This window comes from Dama dama, chromosome X (assembly GCF_033118175.1).
Source record: "Dama dama isolate Ldn47 chromosome X, ASM3311817v1, whole genome shotgun sequence".
NCBI classification, from domain to species: Eukaryota; Metazoa; Chordata; class Mammalia; order Artiodactyla; family Cervidae; genus Dama; species Dama dama.
The window spans coordinates 88,673,970-88,689,306 of NC_083714.1; the positions used below are offsets into that span (position 1 = coordinate 88,673,970).

A 15,337-nucleotide genomic window follows, 5' to 3' on the forward strand; every position below is an offset into this window, starting at 1 on the left:
AATAAAGTATTTTTAATTGAGGCATTCACATTGTGTTTTTAGATACAATACTGTTGCACACAATAAATTAAAGCATAGTGTAAACATAACTCTTTCTAAATTGTATTTATTTTTAATTTAGGTATAGTTAATTTGCAATGTTATGTTAGTTTCAAGTGTACAGCAAAGTGATTCAGTTGTGTATATATATGTATATATATATATACACACACACACACACATACATACATACATACAGATATATTCTTCTTCAGATCCTTTTCCATTATAGGTTGCTATAAGATATTGAGTGTAGTTCCCTTGTTTACCTATTTCATATATAGTAATGTGTATATATTAATCTCATACTCCTAATAGTTTATCCCCCCTCTACCCTGTCATCCCTTTTGGTAACCATAAGTTTGTTTTGTGTAAGCACAACTTTTATATATAGACTAGGAAGCTAAAAATTTGTGTGACTTGCTTTATCATGATATTCACTTTATTGCAGTGGTCTGGAACCAAACCTGTGATATCTCTGAGGTATTTAGTACATAAAGAACATTATATAAAAGACCATTACTCTCCATCCATGAGAAAGCTTGTTCCCCTTTGAAGCTTGTGCCATCTGGCTATATTAGTCTCCTGGTTACTCTCGTTCATTCATTTAAGACTTTGAGACTTGGCTTAAAGCCTCCTCTTATTCCTCAGTTCCTACCATAGTGATAGATTTCAACATCAGAGTAAGTGCCATCTAATATTTTAGCCTCAGAGTTCTTAGATATCCATAACCCTAGTGACCTTTCCCTCTACCACTACTCTACTCACTTTGAGGACCAAACTTTAGAATTATTTTACCTCAGATATTCCATTGCCAAAAGTCCCAATCCCACTGAAATGTTGTGAAGTAATTAGCCTCCAACTAATAATAAAATAAATAAATAAATAAATAAAATTTTTAAAACATAATAAAAAAAAGTCCCAATCCCCAGTCATAATTACATACTGTTTCAGTTTTCTCTCCCTACGCCATCCTCCAGTTACACTTTTGTCTATTTTCTCCTAGTCTGTCCTTCCCAGGCTTCTCTGTTGGCTCAGTGGTAAAGAATCTGCCTGCCAATGCAGAAGGCACAGGTTCAGTCCCTGGGTCACGAAGATTCCTTGGAGAAGGAAATGGCAACTGACTCCAGTATTCTTGCCTGGGAAATACCATGGACAGTGGAGCATGATGGGCTACAGTCCATGGGTCACAAAAGAGTCAGACACAACTTAGCAACTGAACAATGACAATATCCTTCCTTACCTTTCAGTTGGTCATCTAAATATCTTAATCATCAGTGCACCATACTTCTGCTATACCCACACAGGAAAATCATAGCTCCAGATCAACTTTCTTATTTTCTGATCCTATACCTGCCTTGCTAAAATTTTCTAGAAAAAAAAATCAAACAAGTGAGCATAGCAGTAGTGCTGTAAATCCAGTCTCCAACTCAACTAGGCCCACAGTGCTTCCTGTTAGTCCTTGTTCTTATTATTAGTCAGCATTTTCATTCTTCTCAACAACTCTACTGCTTATTTTCAGCCTCATTTTTGGCCTGCTACTTTATGCTGGATAATCTTAATGTTTTGATCTTTGTCAGTTTCCCAAACCCCAACCACAATTTTATTTATATCTTCACCCATTCTTACCTCTTTTTCTTTAGTCTCAGAGCAGTTGTTTTTTCTCCTCTTCAGCACCAACTATCCTTTCTGATGGTTGATCCTATTCTCTTTCCCACCCTTCCTAGAAACCTGCTCTTTCCTGTCATCTTCAAACTCTTCTCCTTTGGTTCTGATTTTTAGTACACTGACATCATCATCCTCTAGTTATCCTACTCTTCTTTTCTCATCCAAACTTCCACTTATTTATATTTCATTCATTCTGATGTCCTTTACAACTAGCTTATTATTCCTTTGAAAGTGCTTTTGCTTAAGTTATTGCCAAACTCAGTAGATATTTTTCAATCCATTTTTTAGTGGGTCTTTCTGTTTCACTTATTGTTTGTTTCTGAGACTCTTAATTCCTGTGTCTTCTGTGAGACCATACACTCTTAGATCTCCTTCAACCTGAATTTTATACTTTCTCTTTCTGGGCTTCCTCTTCTGCTTGCCCCTTAACTGTTATTCCTGGGAGTTTTGTACATAGGCCACTGTTCTTCTTACTCAGAATATTTGTTACTGTATCTCAGCCTCCTCTCATTGCTAACCTTTTCCCTTTTCCTGCCTCCTCACTTCTGCCCTCTCAGTAGATGACCTCACCTCCTATACCATAGAGAAAATATAAGCTATGAGACAAGAACCCCTTACTCCAGCCCCCAGGTTTTTCTTCATCTGCCCATTTCTTATATGTTGAAATTTCTGAAGGTTATGTTCTAGGTCCTTATTTCTTATTTTCTTTTTTTTTTTGTTTGTTTGATAAAAACAGTCCCACAACATTTATTGTCATCTGGTAATAACATAAGGGTGAGCAGAACAATATGAATACAAGTTTTAGAACTACATCTCTAACAAAGGACACCTAAAAAACCCAACGGTATTGCCAAACAATTTCTCACTTCATCTATCACTTCTAGTTGGAGACACTTTGGAGCAGAGTAATGTTATCTCCTTTTAGCATGATCCGATGCAGTTGTTTTCTTGACTTTGTTTTAGAATGAATCTCTTCTGCATCATCTAATACAAGGTTCATATACTCATCAAAACCAGTGATACAGCCCTCTATCCGCATATTCACTTGCTCATAAAGCCACACCTGAATCCGCCATCTATTTTGCAAGTATCTGAAGATGAGATTGATGGCCTGCACCATCACCTTCTGCACCTTCTGGCCCTGGCCCCGGTACGCCATGCTGGACACTCACAAGCACCACACTACTCCACCCTCTCTCTCAGAAAGCAACTTCCGGAACCTTTCTTATTTTCTATACATTCTCCTTGACCCATCTCATCTCTTTCTATGCTAATGACTTCTGCACTTTAAACTCAGAATGTCTAAAATTAATCAGTTGCACCCTCCTAGTTCTACATCACTCATGCCTGCTTTTCTCCCTATTTGCCTATGTCAGTAAATGGTACACTTTTCTCACAGTTACACAAATAACATTCTCAATATCTCCCCCTCTCTCATCTCCTACATTCAGTCAGTTAACAAGTTCCAATTTCTTTACCTTCTAAATAATTCAGAAATCCATCAAGTTTATCCAGTACCAAAATCATGATCCTAATCTAAGTAATCAGCACCTCTTTCTTGCATTACTTTTTAAGTGGTCTCCTCGTCTTCAGAGTAGGTCGACTACAGTATATCAGTTTATTCTTTAAGCAACTCAAATATGTTCTTTTTAAGATAGAGATATGGATGTATCATTCCCCTAATTACAACTCTGCAAGGGCTTCCCATTACCAGCTTTCTTAACAAGACTTACAAGGCTCTTTATGATCTGGTCCCTGACCTTGTCTTCAGTGTCATTTCTTATCACTGTCCTTTTACACCCCATGCTCCTGCTGTAAAAGACTTTTTATTATTCCTAGATCTGCCTTGTTTTCTGTTGCCCATGAGTCTTTGTCTATGCTATTTTTTGTCTGGAACAACTTCGTTACCTTTACCTTCAGCTTGCCAGAATAACTCCCATTCAGCCTTCTAGCAAGACTCAGTGTCAAATGTCATTTTCTCCAAGGATCATATCTATCTTTGTATCTCTAACTTATGGCAGTATCTAGCACATAAGTGGTACCAAGTAAGCATTTCCTAAATATTTGATAAAACATAAAATGCTGAGTTGTTGGGTTGAAAGTATTCCTGGGGCCCCAGAATGTGGTTCACTTACCTCTCCTTTAGTCCCCTCTACTCCTGCTTCCAACTGCATTGCTCTCTGCAGAACCCTAGGGCTTAGGAGAATGCAATTTGGCAATCAGTACTCAAGGATAAAATGCAAAATCCTTAAAGTGACTCACATGCTCTCCATGATGATCTAACCCCTATTTGCCTTTCCAGATTCATTTTGTTGCTGGTGGGGGGGGGGTTGTTTGTTTTTGCCACTGTTCAAATATTTCATGCTACAGCAGTTTTGAAATATATGTTGTCCCCACACCACTGCTCTCTGTCTCACACACACACACACAAATACTCTTTTCTGTTTTCATGTTTTATGATCATTCTCGATCTCCAACCTAAAATTAATTTCCTCATTCCTATTCCCTTCTTTCTCCTGGCTAACTTATTCATTCTTTCAAATTCAGCTTAGACATAAACTCCTTCAGAAGTCTTTTCTGAAACTTCCCTCTACCAACTTCAGACTAGATAGGTGTCACTCTTGGGGGGGGTCTCATAATGTTGATAGGCTACAGTCCATGGGGTCACAAAGAGTCAGACATGACTGAGCGACTTCACTTTCTTTCTTGAGAGATCTTTAGGTTCCTGTTGAAATAAAATTTTCTGTTAACCTCATCTTTTTTTCTTTCCTACAGTTTCCATTCTAGCTGAAACAGAAGAAATCAAAGCCATTTTGAAGAACAAGGGAATTGATGTGGAGACCATTGCTGAGGTATACCCCATCAGAGTACAACCAGCTCGTATTCTCAGCCACATTTATTCCAGCCTAGGTAAGGAGATTGGCTAACCTGCTAGAATCAAAGCATTATTCAATACAGGCTGGTTTCCTTCCATTTTATTTTTTCTTGATGTTTTATTTTTATAGCTTTATTAAACTAGATCTGAAATGGAATTTAGAGTCTCTGGAATCAAAGTTTCTAACTCTATATACCCTGAACAGGGTTGATAATTTTCAGTGTGTTTTAGGAACTCTTTGGTACAAAGGGCATGATTGTTACAAGGCAATGTTGTATCTTTGTTCCAAGTGTGTGCTTAACCAATATGTTCTTCTCCTCTTTCTTGGGACCTATATTTCCGTTTTGAACAATATGAATTTTATGTAGATTAATAGCCAAGGAGCTTGTTTCTAGGTCATTTATAATTTGTCATGTAATGAATTAGTTGATAATGTTTTAAAATTCCAATTCTTGATCTAATACTTATTTTTAATTAGTACTTATTTTTTATTCAATGTATATATTAAATTTGGTGATAGACACATTAAACAAATTACTACAAATTAAAAACTTATGCAAGTCATTACAAATTTCACATTAAACAAATTACTACAATGTTAGCTTTAAAAAAAAGGATGTGCGAAATTTCTAAACTATCCTTGTGGAAGGCTCAGTAGTGGCCCTGAAAGATATTCAGGCCCTAATCCCTGGAACCTGTGAACATTACCTTATACAGCAAAAGGGATTTTTGTGGGTATTATTAGGTTAAGGAAACCGAGATTGGTGGAGAGGATTATTTTGGGTTATTCAGGTGGGCGCTAAATATAGTCATAAGTCTTCTTATAAGAGGTACCCAGAGGGAGATCAGACTATAGAAGTAGGAGATGTGATGACAGAAGCAAGAGATTAGAGTGATAAGGCTACTGGCCTTATCCTCTAAGAAGCTGGAAGAGTCAAAGAACAGATTCTTCCCCTGGAGTCTCCAGAAGGAATCAGTTATGTTTGACACCTTGATTTTTATTTTACCCCATAATAGCCATAAGACTTATTTTGGACTTCTGACCTCTAGAACTATAAGAGTATAATTTTGTGTTGTTTTAAGCTACTAAGTTTATGTTAATTTGTTATAGCACCAACTGGAAATTAATGCAGTCTTAAATCAAGCCACAAATGAGTAAATATATAAATAAAGAATGTACCCTAGATAGTAGATTGCTACTTACAAACCCAAAGCCTATGGTGTGTGTGTGTGTGTGTATACTTTTTTCCTTCACCAAGAGTGGTCTTTTAATAATTAAAGCCAAGCCAAATTTTGTCCAGCCCCAAACCAGCCTCCTTCCCTTGTTAATAAACCTACTCCAGACACTCAATTTCCATACAGTTATGTAGATCTAAATCGAGACGGAATCAACCAAAGAGGAAAGGACTAGCAGTCAAAGCTGACTGTTCTTTGTCTTTCCTATCACCCATATTTTTAATTTATTTTTTAATTGGAGGAAAAATGCTTTTGCAATGTTGTGTTGGTTTCTGCCAAACAACAATGAAAATCAGCCCTAATTACATCTCCTCTCTCTCGAGCCTTCCTCCCCTCCCCCTACTCACTCCTAGAACCCATATTTTATGCCAGCAGGACCTGAACTCCCAGAGCTACTAACATTGCATCTGGCTTTAAGAATATATGGATTTCTCTCACTTTTCCATTCTAGCTATAATGTAGGAAATCTGTTTTCTTTTTAAATTAAATATAAGTTTGGAAGTTTCTAAAGAAATTTTATTAGAAAAAAATGGAAAACTAAAATATAAACAAATAGAAATTATCAAGTTTATTGAATACAGGTCTCGGGTCCTAATTAGGTCTCAAGGACTAATTAATTTATAAAATCTATCCACATATTACCTTGAATATTGCAAATTACTGAACCCTCTGTTCCTTCTACATACTCAACCCTATTTGTGGTAAATGACAAGTCAAGACTCTGAAACATCTGAGATTAATTTGCATTGATGCTTTACTAGGTGGGATGGGGTACCTCAGTCCTTCCTAGAACCTGCTTTCTGTTTTTTTTTTAACCTCCTTAGCCATTCCCTCTAGTCTGAGGCTAGACACCAGTCTCCAGATACCAGTCCACTAGCATTAAATCTTTTGAAATAAGGAAAGTATGTCTCTGTCTAACCCAAATCTTGGTGGTGGTGGTGGTGGGTTAGTTGCTAAGTCATGTCTGACTCTTGAGACCCCATGGACTGTAGCCTTCCAGGCTCCTCTGTCCATGGGATTTTTCAGGCAAGAATACTGGAGTGGGTTGCCATTTCCTTCTCCAGGGTATCTTCCTAACCCAGGAATCAAACCCACATCTCCTGCATTGCAAGCAGATTCTTTACCCCTGAACCACTAGGAAGCCCTAGTGCCCTAACCCAAATCTTACTCCATGAATATAGTTGATCTTGTAGTCACTGTCTTCTTTGTCCTTCTTAGAAGTCTCTGTGGTTTGGAGTTTGTGCAAGTCCTATTGGTTCCTTTAATGTGATTCTCTCTGGCTTTCACTTAGAAGTTGATATCTTTTACCATTTTCTTCACATCTATTGTTCTAAACTCAGCATAATCTTACTAGGATATAGGTAACTTGCAAGTTCTGGGCCTTCATTCTTGAAATCTACCTGCATCACATCAGAACTCTTCAACAAACAAAAACAAACTCCTTACTGATTACTTTTTCAAAGTCTATACTCTGTTTTGGGCCTGTTACTAATTTATTATTTCCTAGCCAAAGGAAATGAGGACTGCTACGTCTCCAGGACTTCAGTTTAATGAATAATCAAACATTTCAGGGACTCAAGTAGCAAGTTATATTTATTTTCCAAATGTGCTCCTTCATTTGCTTCATTCATTCTTTTTTTCATAAGGATCTATTGTTCACATTTCTGTACCAGGCACTGGGCTTGACGCTGTGAGAGACGTAGACATATAACCAAATAATTATAGTACAGTCTTATAAATGTTATTAACATGGTGTTATGTATAGAGTATAGGAAAAAGTAAATAGATTTGCCTGGGAAGGTCAAGAAAGACATGTTTTGATGATTTATAAAATGAGTGTGTGTATGCTTAGTCACTCAGTCATGTTTGACTCTGCAACCCCATGGACTGTAGCCTGCCAGGCTCCTCTGCCATGGGGATTCTCCAGGCAAGAATACTGGAGTGGGTTACTATGCCCTCCTCTAGTGGATCTTCCCAACCCAGGGATCAAACTCAGGTCCCCCTCATTACAGGCGGATTCTTTACTGTCTGAACCATGGGATTCTTCATAATTCCATTATTTCAATAATTTTGCAATAACAAAATTGCTTTAAGGATTCATTGAATAACAGCTGTGATTCCACCAAAGAAAACAGGACATTTTGTCACCAAGTATGTTCATTTATATATGTTAACTAAGTGGGATTCTCTGCCTCACCTCAAATACTGTTATTTCAGTTCCATAATATGTTTTTTTTAAATTTTTAAATATTATGTGGTTAATCAACTTTGGGGAATATAAGAACGTTATAGGCAAGTGCTGTCAGAAACACAGTGGAGTGAAAAGCTACCTTTGTCTCGCACCTTCAATCTACAACCAGTAAAACATTCACAACACAATGAAGGTGCTTCTGCCTAACATGACAGGATGCTGAAAAATTCCCTGTATCTGTACATCTAAAGATGGTGGACTGGAACACATAGAGGAGATGGAATGAGGGAACAGCAGAGTTGATGCCTGCAGTCCCAGTTGTCTGACTGTGGCAGCCGAGCCCACAGCTTCAGAGAGCCCAATAGCATCAGCGGAAGCAGCACACATGACCCTGGCTTTAGGAAGTGATCACACTGGCGCCCACCACCACAGGTAACCGTTGGTGGCAGCAGCAGCAATGGGGCCTGGGGCCATATCTCTCCTGCCACTGAGGCACCTGTGATCCCAGACTCTGGCCCCGCCTTATTTGCACTGGTAAATTCAGTGAACCTGATAGCACTGGACACAGTAGAGGCACCTGTGCACCCAGCTTCCCCTCCCACACTGTTCCCCTTTCCCCACAGCAGAGCCTGTGTCTCAGGGGATCTCCCACACCAGAGAAGACCCCACCATCCCAGTAATGACAGCAGCTCTGGCAGAGGCAGTGAAGCAATGACCCTAGAGGAACAGGAAGCAAAAGCAAAGACACAGAGGAAACATCTGGTAGAGGCTGGAAAGTGCCAACATTCAAATATAACCAGAGGCAACTCAGGTAAGCAAAACCAAAAACTACTTAATACTGCCATCTACTGGAAGACAAAAGAATTGTAACTCCCAACCTGGGATTTAATTGCAAATGTGCCAGCAGAGGAACAATCCATCAAGCAAAATGACAATTCTTCAGAAACTAAAGTTAAATTCATGGAATTTTGAGATCTAACTGATAAAGAATTCAAAATAGACATCATGAAGAAGCTCAATGAGATACAAGAAGACTTAGAAAGACAGTTTAATGAGGTCAGGAATAAAGTTAGTGAACAGAAGGAATACTTTGCCAACCAGACTGAAACTCTAAAAATGAACCAAACAGAAATTCTTGAGCTGAGGAACACAATAAACAAGATGAAGAATGTATTAGAAAGTGTTGGAAATGCAGCAGATGATATGGAAGACAGCATCAGTGAGCTCAAAGATAGAAACCTAGAAACGATACAAGTAGAAGAGCAAAGAAAAGTAAGATACATATAAAAAGAAGAAATCATATGGGAGCTACACCACTCTTTTAGGAAAGACAGCACTAGAATAACGGGTATCCCAGAAGGAGAAGAGGAGAACAGAGAGATTATTTAAAGAAACAATAGCTGATATCTTCCCAAACTTAGGGAAGAAGCTGGACAATCAAGTCTATGAAGCAATGAGAACACCTAATTAACCTAATTGCAAAAAAGACCTTTTCCAAGACACATTATATTAAAATTGTCAGAAGTTAACGACAAAGAATTTTAAAGGCAGCCATGGGAAAAAAGGATGGTAACCTACAAAGGAATCCCTATTAAGCTATCAGCAGATTTCTCAGCAGAAACCCTTACAGCCAGAGGAGAGTGAAATGACATTCTCAAAATACAGAAAAAAACTGTCACCCCAGAATACTCTTATGTATAAAACTATCATTCAGATATGAAGGAAAAGTAAAGGCTTTCCCAGACAAAAGCTGAGGGAATTCATCAACAGTAGATCTGCCTTACAAGAGATATTGAAAGGAACTTTTCTGCCAGAAACAAAATATGAAAAATATACAAAACTTTAAGCAAGATGGTAAATAGAATCATAAAATTGCAACTCTTTGTCAGAATAGATTTGTAAACAGTTATTAAAAGCTAAAGGGAAAAAAGAAAGCCAAAAAATAATTATAGCTGTCTTATTTTAGTAACAACCTGATAACATTAAAAGGGATAATTTGAGATGACACAATCATAAAAAGGGAGGAGGAAAAGAACAGAACTCTTGTAGGTGAGTGAACATAAGATGTTATCAGCAGAAAAAAGACTATTTTATCTATGAGAAATTTTATACAAACATCAGGGTAACTGTGAAAATAAAGTAGACACACACACACAAAGAATAAACTGAGGAAAATATTACAGAAAACCATTAAGCCAAAATGGCAAACAAAAACAAAAGGAAAAAGAAAGTAGAGATATGGACATGGAAGCAACCTAGATATCCACTGACAGATGAATGGATAAAGAAGCTGTGGTACATATATACAATGGAATATTACTCAGCCATAAAAAGGAAAGCATTTGAGTCAGTTCTAATGAGGTGGATGAACCTAGAGCCTATTATACAGAGTGAAGTCAGAAAGAGAAAAACAAATATCATTTATTAATACATATATATGGAATCTAGAAAGATGGTACTGATGAAATTTTTTGCAGGGCAACAATGGAGACGCAAACATAGAGAACAGACTTGTGGGCATGAGTGGAGGGTAGGAAAGAGAGAATGGGATGAATGGAGAGAGTAGCGTGGAAACATACACACTACCATATGTAAAATAGATAGCCAATGGGAATTTGCTGTGACTCAGGGACTTCAAACTGGGGCTCTAATAACCTAGAGGAGTAGGAAGGGGTGGGAGGTGGGAGGGAGGGGACATATGTATGCTGCTGCTGCTGCTGCTTAGTCACTTCAATCATGTCCAACTCTGTATGACCTTATGGACTGCAGCCCACCAGGCTCCTCTGTCCATGTAATTCTCTAGGCAAGAGTATTAGAGTGGGTTGCCATGCCCTCCTCCAGGGGATCTTCCCAACCCAGGTATCAAACTTGGGTCTCTTGCATTGCAGGCAGATTCTTTATTGCTGAGCCACCAGGGAAACCCAGACATATGTATACCTATGGTTAATTCATCTTGATGTATAGCAGAAACCAACACAATATTATAAAGCAATTATCTTTCAATTTAAAATAAATTAAAAAATAGTTATAAAAAAAGAAACAGTGGAGATAACAGAGCAACCAGAAAATGAAAGATAAAATGGCAGTACTGTCTTCATCTATCCATAATTAACCTAAATATAAATAAATTGAATTCATCAATCAAAAGACACATGATGGCTAAATGGAATAAAAAATAAGACCCAACTATTTGCTGCTTCCAGGAGATATCTCAACTCTAAAGGCAAACATGGGTTAAAAGGGGAGATATATCAAATGATACTCCAAGGAAATAGCATTCAAATGAAAGCAGATGTAGCCATATTCATATCAGACAAAATAGATTTAAAGCCAAAAAAGGTAGCAGACAAAAATGGAAGATGCCCATCAGCAGAGATGCCCATCAGCAGATGAATGGATAAGGAAGCTATGGTACATATACACTATGGAATATTACTCAGCCATTAAAAAGAATTCATGTGAATCAGTTCTAATGAGATGGATGAAACTGGAGCCTATTATACAGAGTGAAGTAAGCCAGAAAGATAAAGAACATTACAGCATACTAACACATGTATATGGGATTTAGAAAGATGGTAACGATAACCCTATATGCAAAACAGAAAAAGAGACACAGAAATACAGAACAGACTTTTGAACTCTGTGGGAGAAGGCGAGGGTGGGATGTTTCGAGAGGAATCGGGTGGAGAGGGAGGTGGGAGTGGGGATTGGGATGGGGAAGACGTGTAAATCCATGGCTGATTCATATCAATGTATGACAAAACCCACTGAAATGTTGTGAAGTAATTAGCCTCCAACTAATAAAAAAATTTAAAAAAAAATTATAAAAAAAGAAACAGTGGAGATAATAGAGCAACCAGAAAATGAAAGATAAAATGGCAGTACTGTCTTCATCTATCCATAATTAACCTAAATATAAATAAATTGAATTCATCAATCAAAAGACACATGATGGCTAAATGGAATAAAAAATAAGACCCAACTATTTGCTGCTTCCAGGAGATATCTCAACTCTAAAGGCAAACATGGGTTAAAAGGGGAGATATATCAAATGATACTCCAAGGAAATAGCATTCAAATGAAAGCAGATGTAGCCATATTCATATCAGACAAAATAGATTTAAAGCCAAAAAAGGTAGCAGACAAAAATGGAAGATGCCCATCAGCAGAGATGCCCATCAGCAGACGAATGGATAAGGAAGCTATGGTACATATACACTATGGAATATTACTCAGCCATTAAAAAGAATTCATGTGAATCAGTTCTAATGAGATGGATGAAACTGGAGCCTATTATACAGAGTGAAGTAAGCCAGAAAGATAAAGAACATTACAGTATACTAACACATATATATGGAATTTAAAAAGATGGTAATGATAACCCTATATGCAAAACAGAAAAAGAGACACAGATGTACAGAACAGACTTTTGGACTCTGTGGGAGAAGGCAAGGATGGGATGTTCTGAGAGAATAGCATTGAAACAAGTATACTATCAAGGGTGAAACAGATCACCAGCCCAGGTTGGATGCATGAGACAAGTGCTCAGGGCTGGTGCACTGGGAAGACCCAGAGGGATGGGATGGAGAGGGAGGCAGGAGGGGGGATCAGGGGGAACACATGTAAATCCATGGCTGATTCATGTCAATGTATGGCAAAAACCACTACAATATTGTAAAGTAATTAGCCTCCAACTAATAAAAATAAATGAAAAAAAAAATGAAAAGTATATAATGACAAAATGGACAATTCATCAAAAGACATAACAGTGATTAGTATTAATATATATACACCTAACATAGCGTCAAAATATATAAAACAATTATTAACAGACCTAAAGGGAGAAACTGACAGCAGCAACACAATAATAGTAGGGGACTTTAAATGCCCCACTTACATCAGTGGTTAAATCAGACAGAAAGTCAACAAGGAAATAAGTCTTAGTGAAACTTTTGACCAGATGGATTAGATTTGTACAGAACATCCCATCGAAATGCAGCAGAATACACATTCTTCTCAAGTGCATGTGGAACTTTCTCCAGGATAAACCATATTTGGGGACACAAAATAAGTCTCAATAAATTTAAAGAGATTGAAATCATATCCAGCATCTTTTCCAATCACAGTGGAATGAAACTAGAAATAAACTATAAGAAGAAAACTGGAAAAATCACAGATACGTGGAGACTGAACAACACCCAATTAACAGCTATTAGGTCAATGAAGAAATCAAAGGAGAAATAAAAAATTGCTTGAAGACAAATGAAAATACAACATACCAAAATCTAAGAGATGCAGCAAAACCTGGGAGGGAAGTTTATAACAATACAGGCCTAACTCAAGAAACAAGATAACAGCAGCATCAGAAACCAGATGTTGGTCTGGGCTGGAAGCTGAACCTCCACAGATTCATAGGACCCTTAGGGAGCTGCCCCTGCAAGGGGAGTCACTGGAATTTGAATGTTCCATTCTACCATGACCTGGTCAGGTCTGAGGTGGGGCTTGACACTGGAAACCCCATTCCCTTCCTCAAGCAGACAAGAATATTTTTTTTAAAAAAAGAAACAAGAAAATGCTCAGATAAGCAATCTTACCTTACCTTACACCTAAAGGGACTAGAAAAAGAAGAACAAGCAAAACTCAAGTTAACAGAAGGGAGGAAGTAATAAAGATTGGAGTTGAAATAAATGAAATAGAGAAAGACAATAGAAAAAACCAATAAAACTAAGAACTGATTCTTTAAAAGGATAAACAAAATCAACAAACCATTAGCTAGACTCACTAAGAAAAAAGAGAATCCCCCCCAGAAGTGAAAGAAGATAAATAACAACGGATACCACAGAAGTACAAAGAGTTCTAAGAAAATAAAGAAGAGAGAAGACCCTCATAAACAAATCAGAAGTGAAAGAGGATAAATAACAATGGATGCCACAGAAGTACAAAGAATTGTAAGAGAATATTATAAATAGCCATACACCAACAAATTTGACAGCCTAGAAGAAATGGACAAATTCTTAGAATTATATAGCCTTCCAAGACCAAATCATGAGGAAATAAAAAACTTGAGTAGACCTATTACTATTACAGAGATTAAAACAGTAATCAAAAAAGCTCCCAAATAACTAAAGTCCAGTACTAGACAGTTTCACAGGTGAGTTCTACCAAACATTGAAAGATTTTATACTTTTTCTTCTCAAACTATTCCCAAAAAATTTAATTTCCATTTTAGGAAATTAGGGAAGTTAGGGAACACTTCCTAACTCATTTTACAAGGCCAACATCACTCTAATGTCAAAACCAGATAAAGACACACACAAAAAGAAAATTGCAGACCAGTATCTCTGATGAACATAGAAGCAAAAATTCTGAACAAAATATTAGCAAACTGAATTCAACAATACATCAGGAGGATCATATACCACCCATGATTAAGTGGGATTTATTCCAGGGATGCAAGGATGGCTCAATATCTGCAGATCAATCAATGTGATATACCATATTAAGAAAATGAAGAATTAAAAACCATATACAGAAAAAGCATTTGACAAAATGTAACACTCATTTATGATAAAAACTCTCAATGAAGTGGAATGGAAGGGACAAAGTAAAGGTCAAATATGACAAACCCACATCTAACATTATATTCAGTGGTGAAAAATTGAAAGCTATTTCTCTAAGATTAGGAACAAGACAAGGGTGCTCATTCTTGCCACTCCTATTCAACATAGTGTTAGAGGTTCTAACCTGAGCAATTAGATGAGAAAAAGAAATAAAAGTCATCCAAATTGGAAAATAAGAAGTAAAACTGTCACTATTTGCAAATGACATTATTTTATATATTAGAATAAAGACTCCACTGAAAAACTATTAGAAATAATAAAAAAAATAAAGTAAAATTTCAGGATACAAAATCAAAATATAAATGTCTGTTACATTTCTATATGCTAACAGTGAGATAGCAGAAAGAGAAATTAAGAAACTGTCTAGTGATATGCTCAACATTATTAATCATCAGAGGAATGTAAATTAAAATCACAATGAGAAATCACCTCACACCTGTCAGAATGGCTATCATCAAAAAGAACACATATAACATACTGGAGGAAAAAGGACCCTTCTACACTGTTGGTGGGAATGTAATATATTGGTGCAGCCATGTGGAAAACAGTATAGAGATTTCTCAAAAAAACTAAAAATAGAACTACCATATGACCCAGCAATTCTACTCCTGGCTATATATCCAAAAATAATGAAAATGCTAATTTGAAAACATACATGCACCACAATGTTCACATCCACAGCAGACTGTTTACAATAGTCAAGATACA

At 37.0% G+C, this 15,337-nt stretch overlaps 2 protein-coding genes across 7 annotated transcripts in view; one reads left to right on the plus strand and one right to left on the minus strand.

Annotated features, from left to right (window-relative positions):
- PHKA1 (phosphorylase kinase regulatory subunit alpha 1) overlaps positions 1 to 15,337 on the plus strand; it is a 171,405-nt gene that overhangs the window by 51,625 nt on the left and 104,443 nt on the right. For all 6 annotated transcript variants that reach the window (XM_061136102.1, XM_061136103.1, XM_061136104.1 and 3 more), the window contains one exon: positions 4,483 to 4,617. In XM_061136102.1, coding sequence (XP_060992085.1) covers positions 4,483 to 4,617 — 135 coding nt within the window. The remainder of the gene's footprint in view (positions 1 to 4,482; positions 4,618 to 15,337) is intronic.
- LOC133051726 (small nuclear ribonucleoprotein E-like) lies at positions 2,375 to 2,947 on the minus strand. The gene has a single exon (XM_061136319.1). It carries the CDS (start codon positions 2,864 to 2,866, stop codon positions 2,588 to 2,590), a length of 279 nt encoding a protein of 92 aa, XP_060992302.1. The 5' UTR covers positions 2,867 to 2,947; the 3' UTR covers positions 2,375 to 2,587.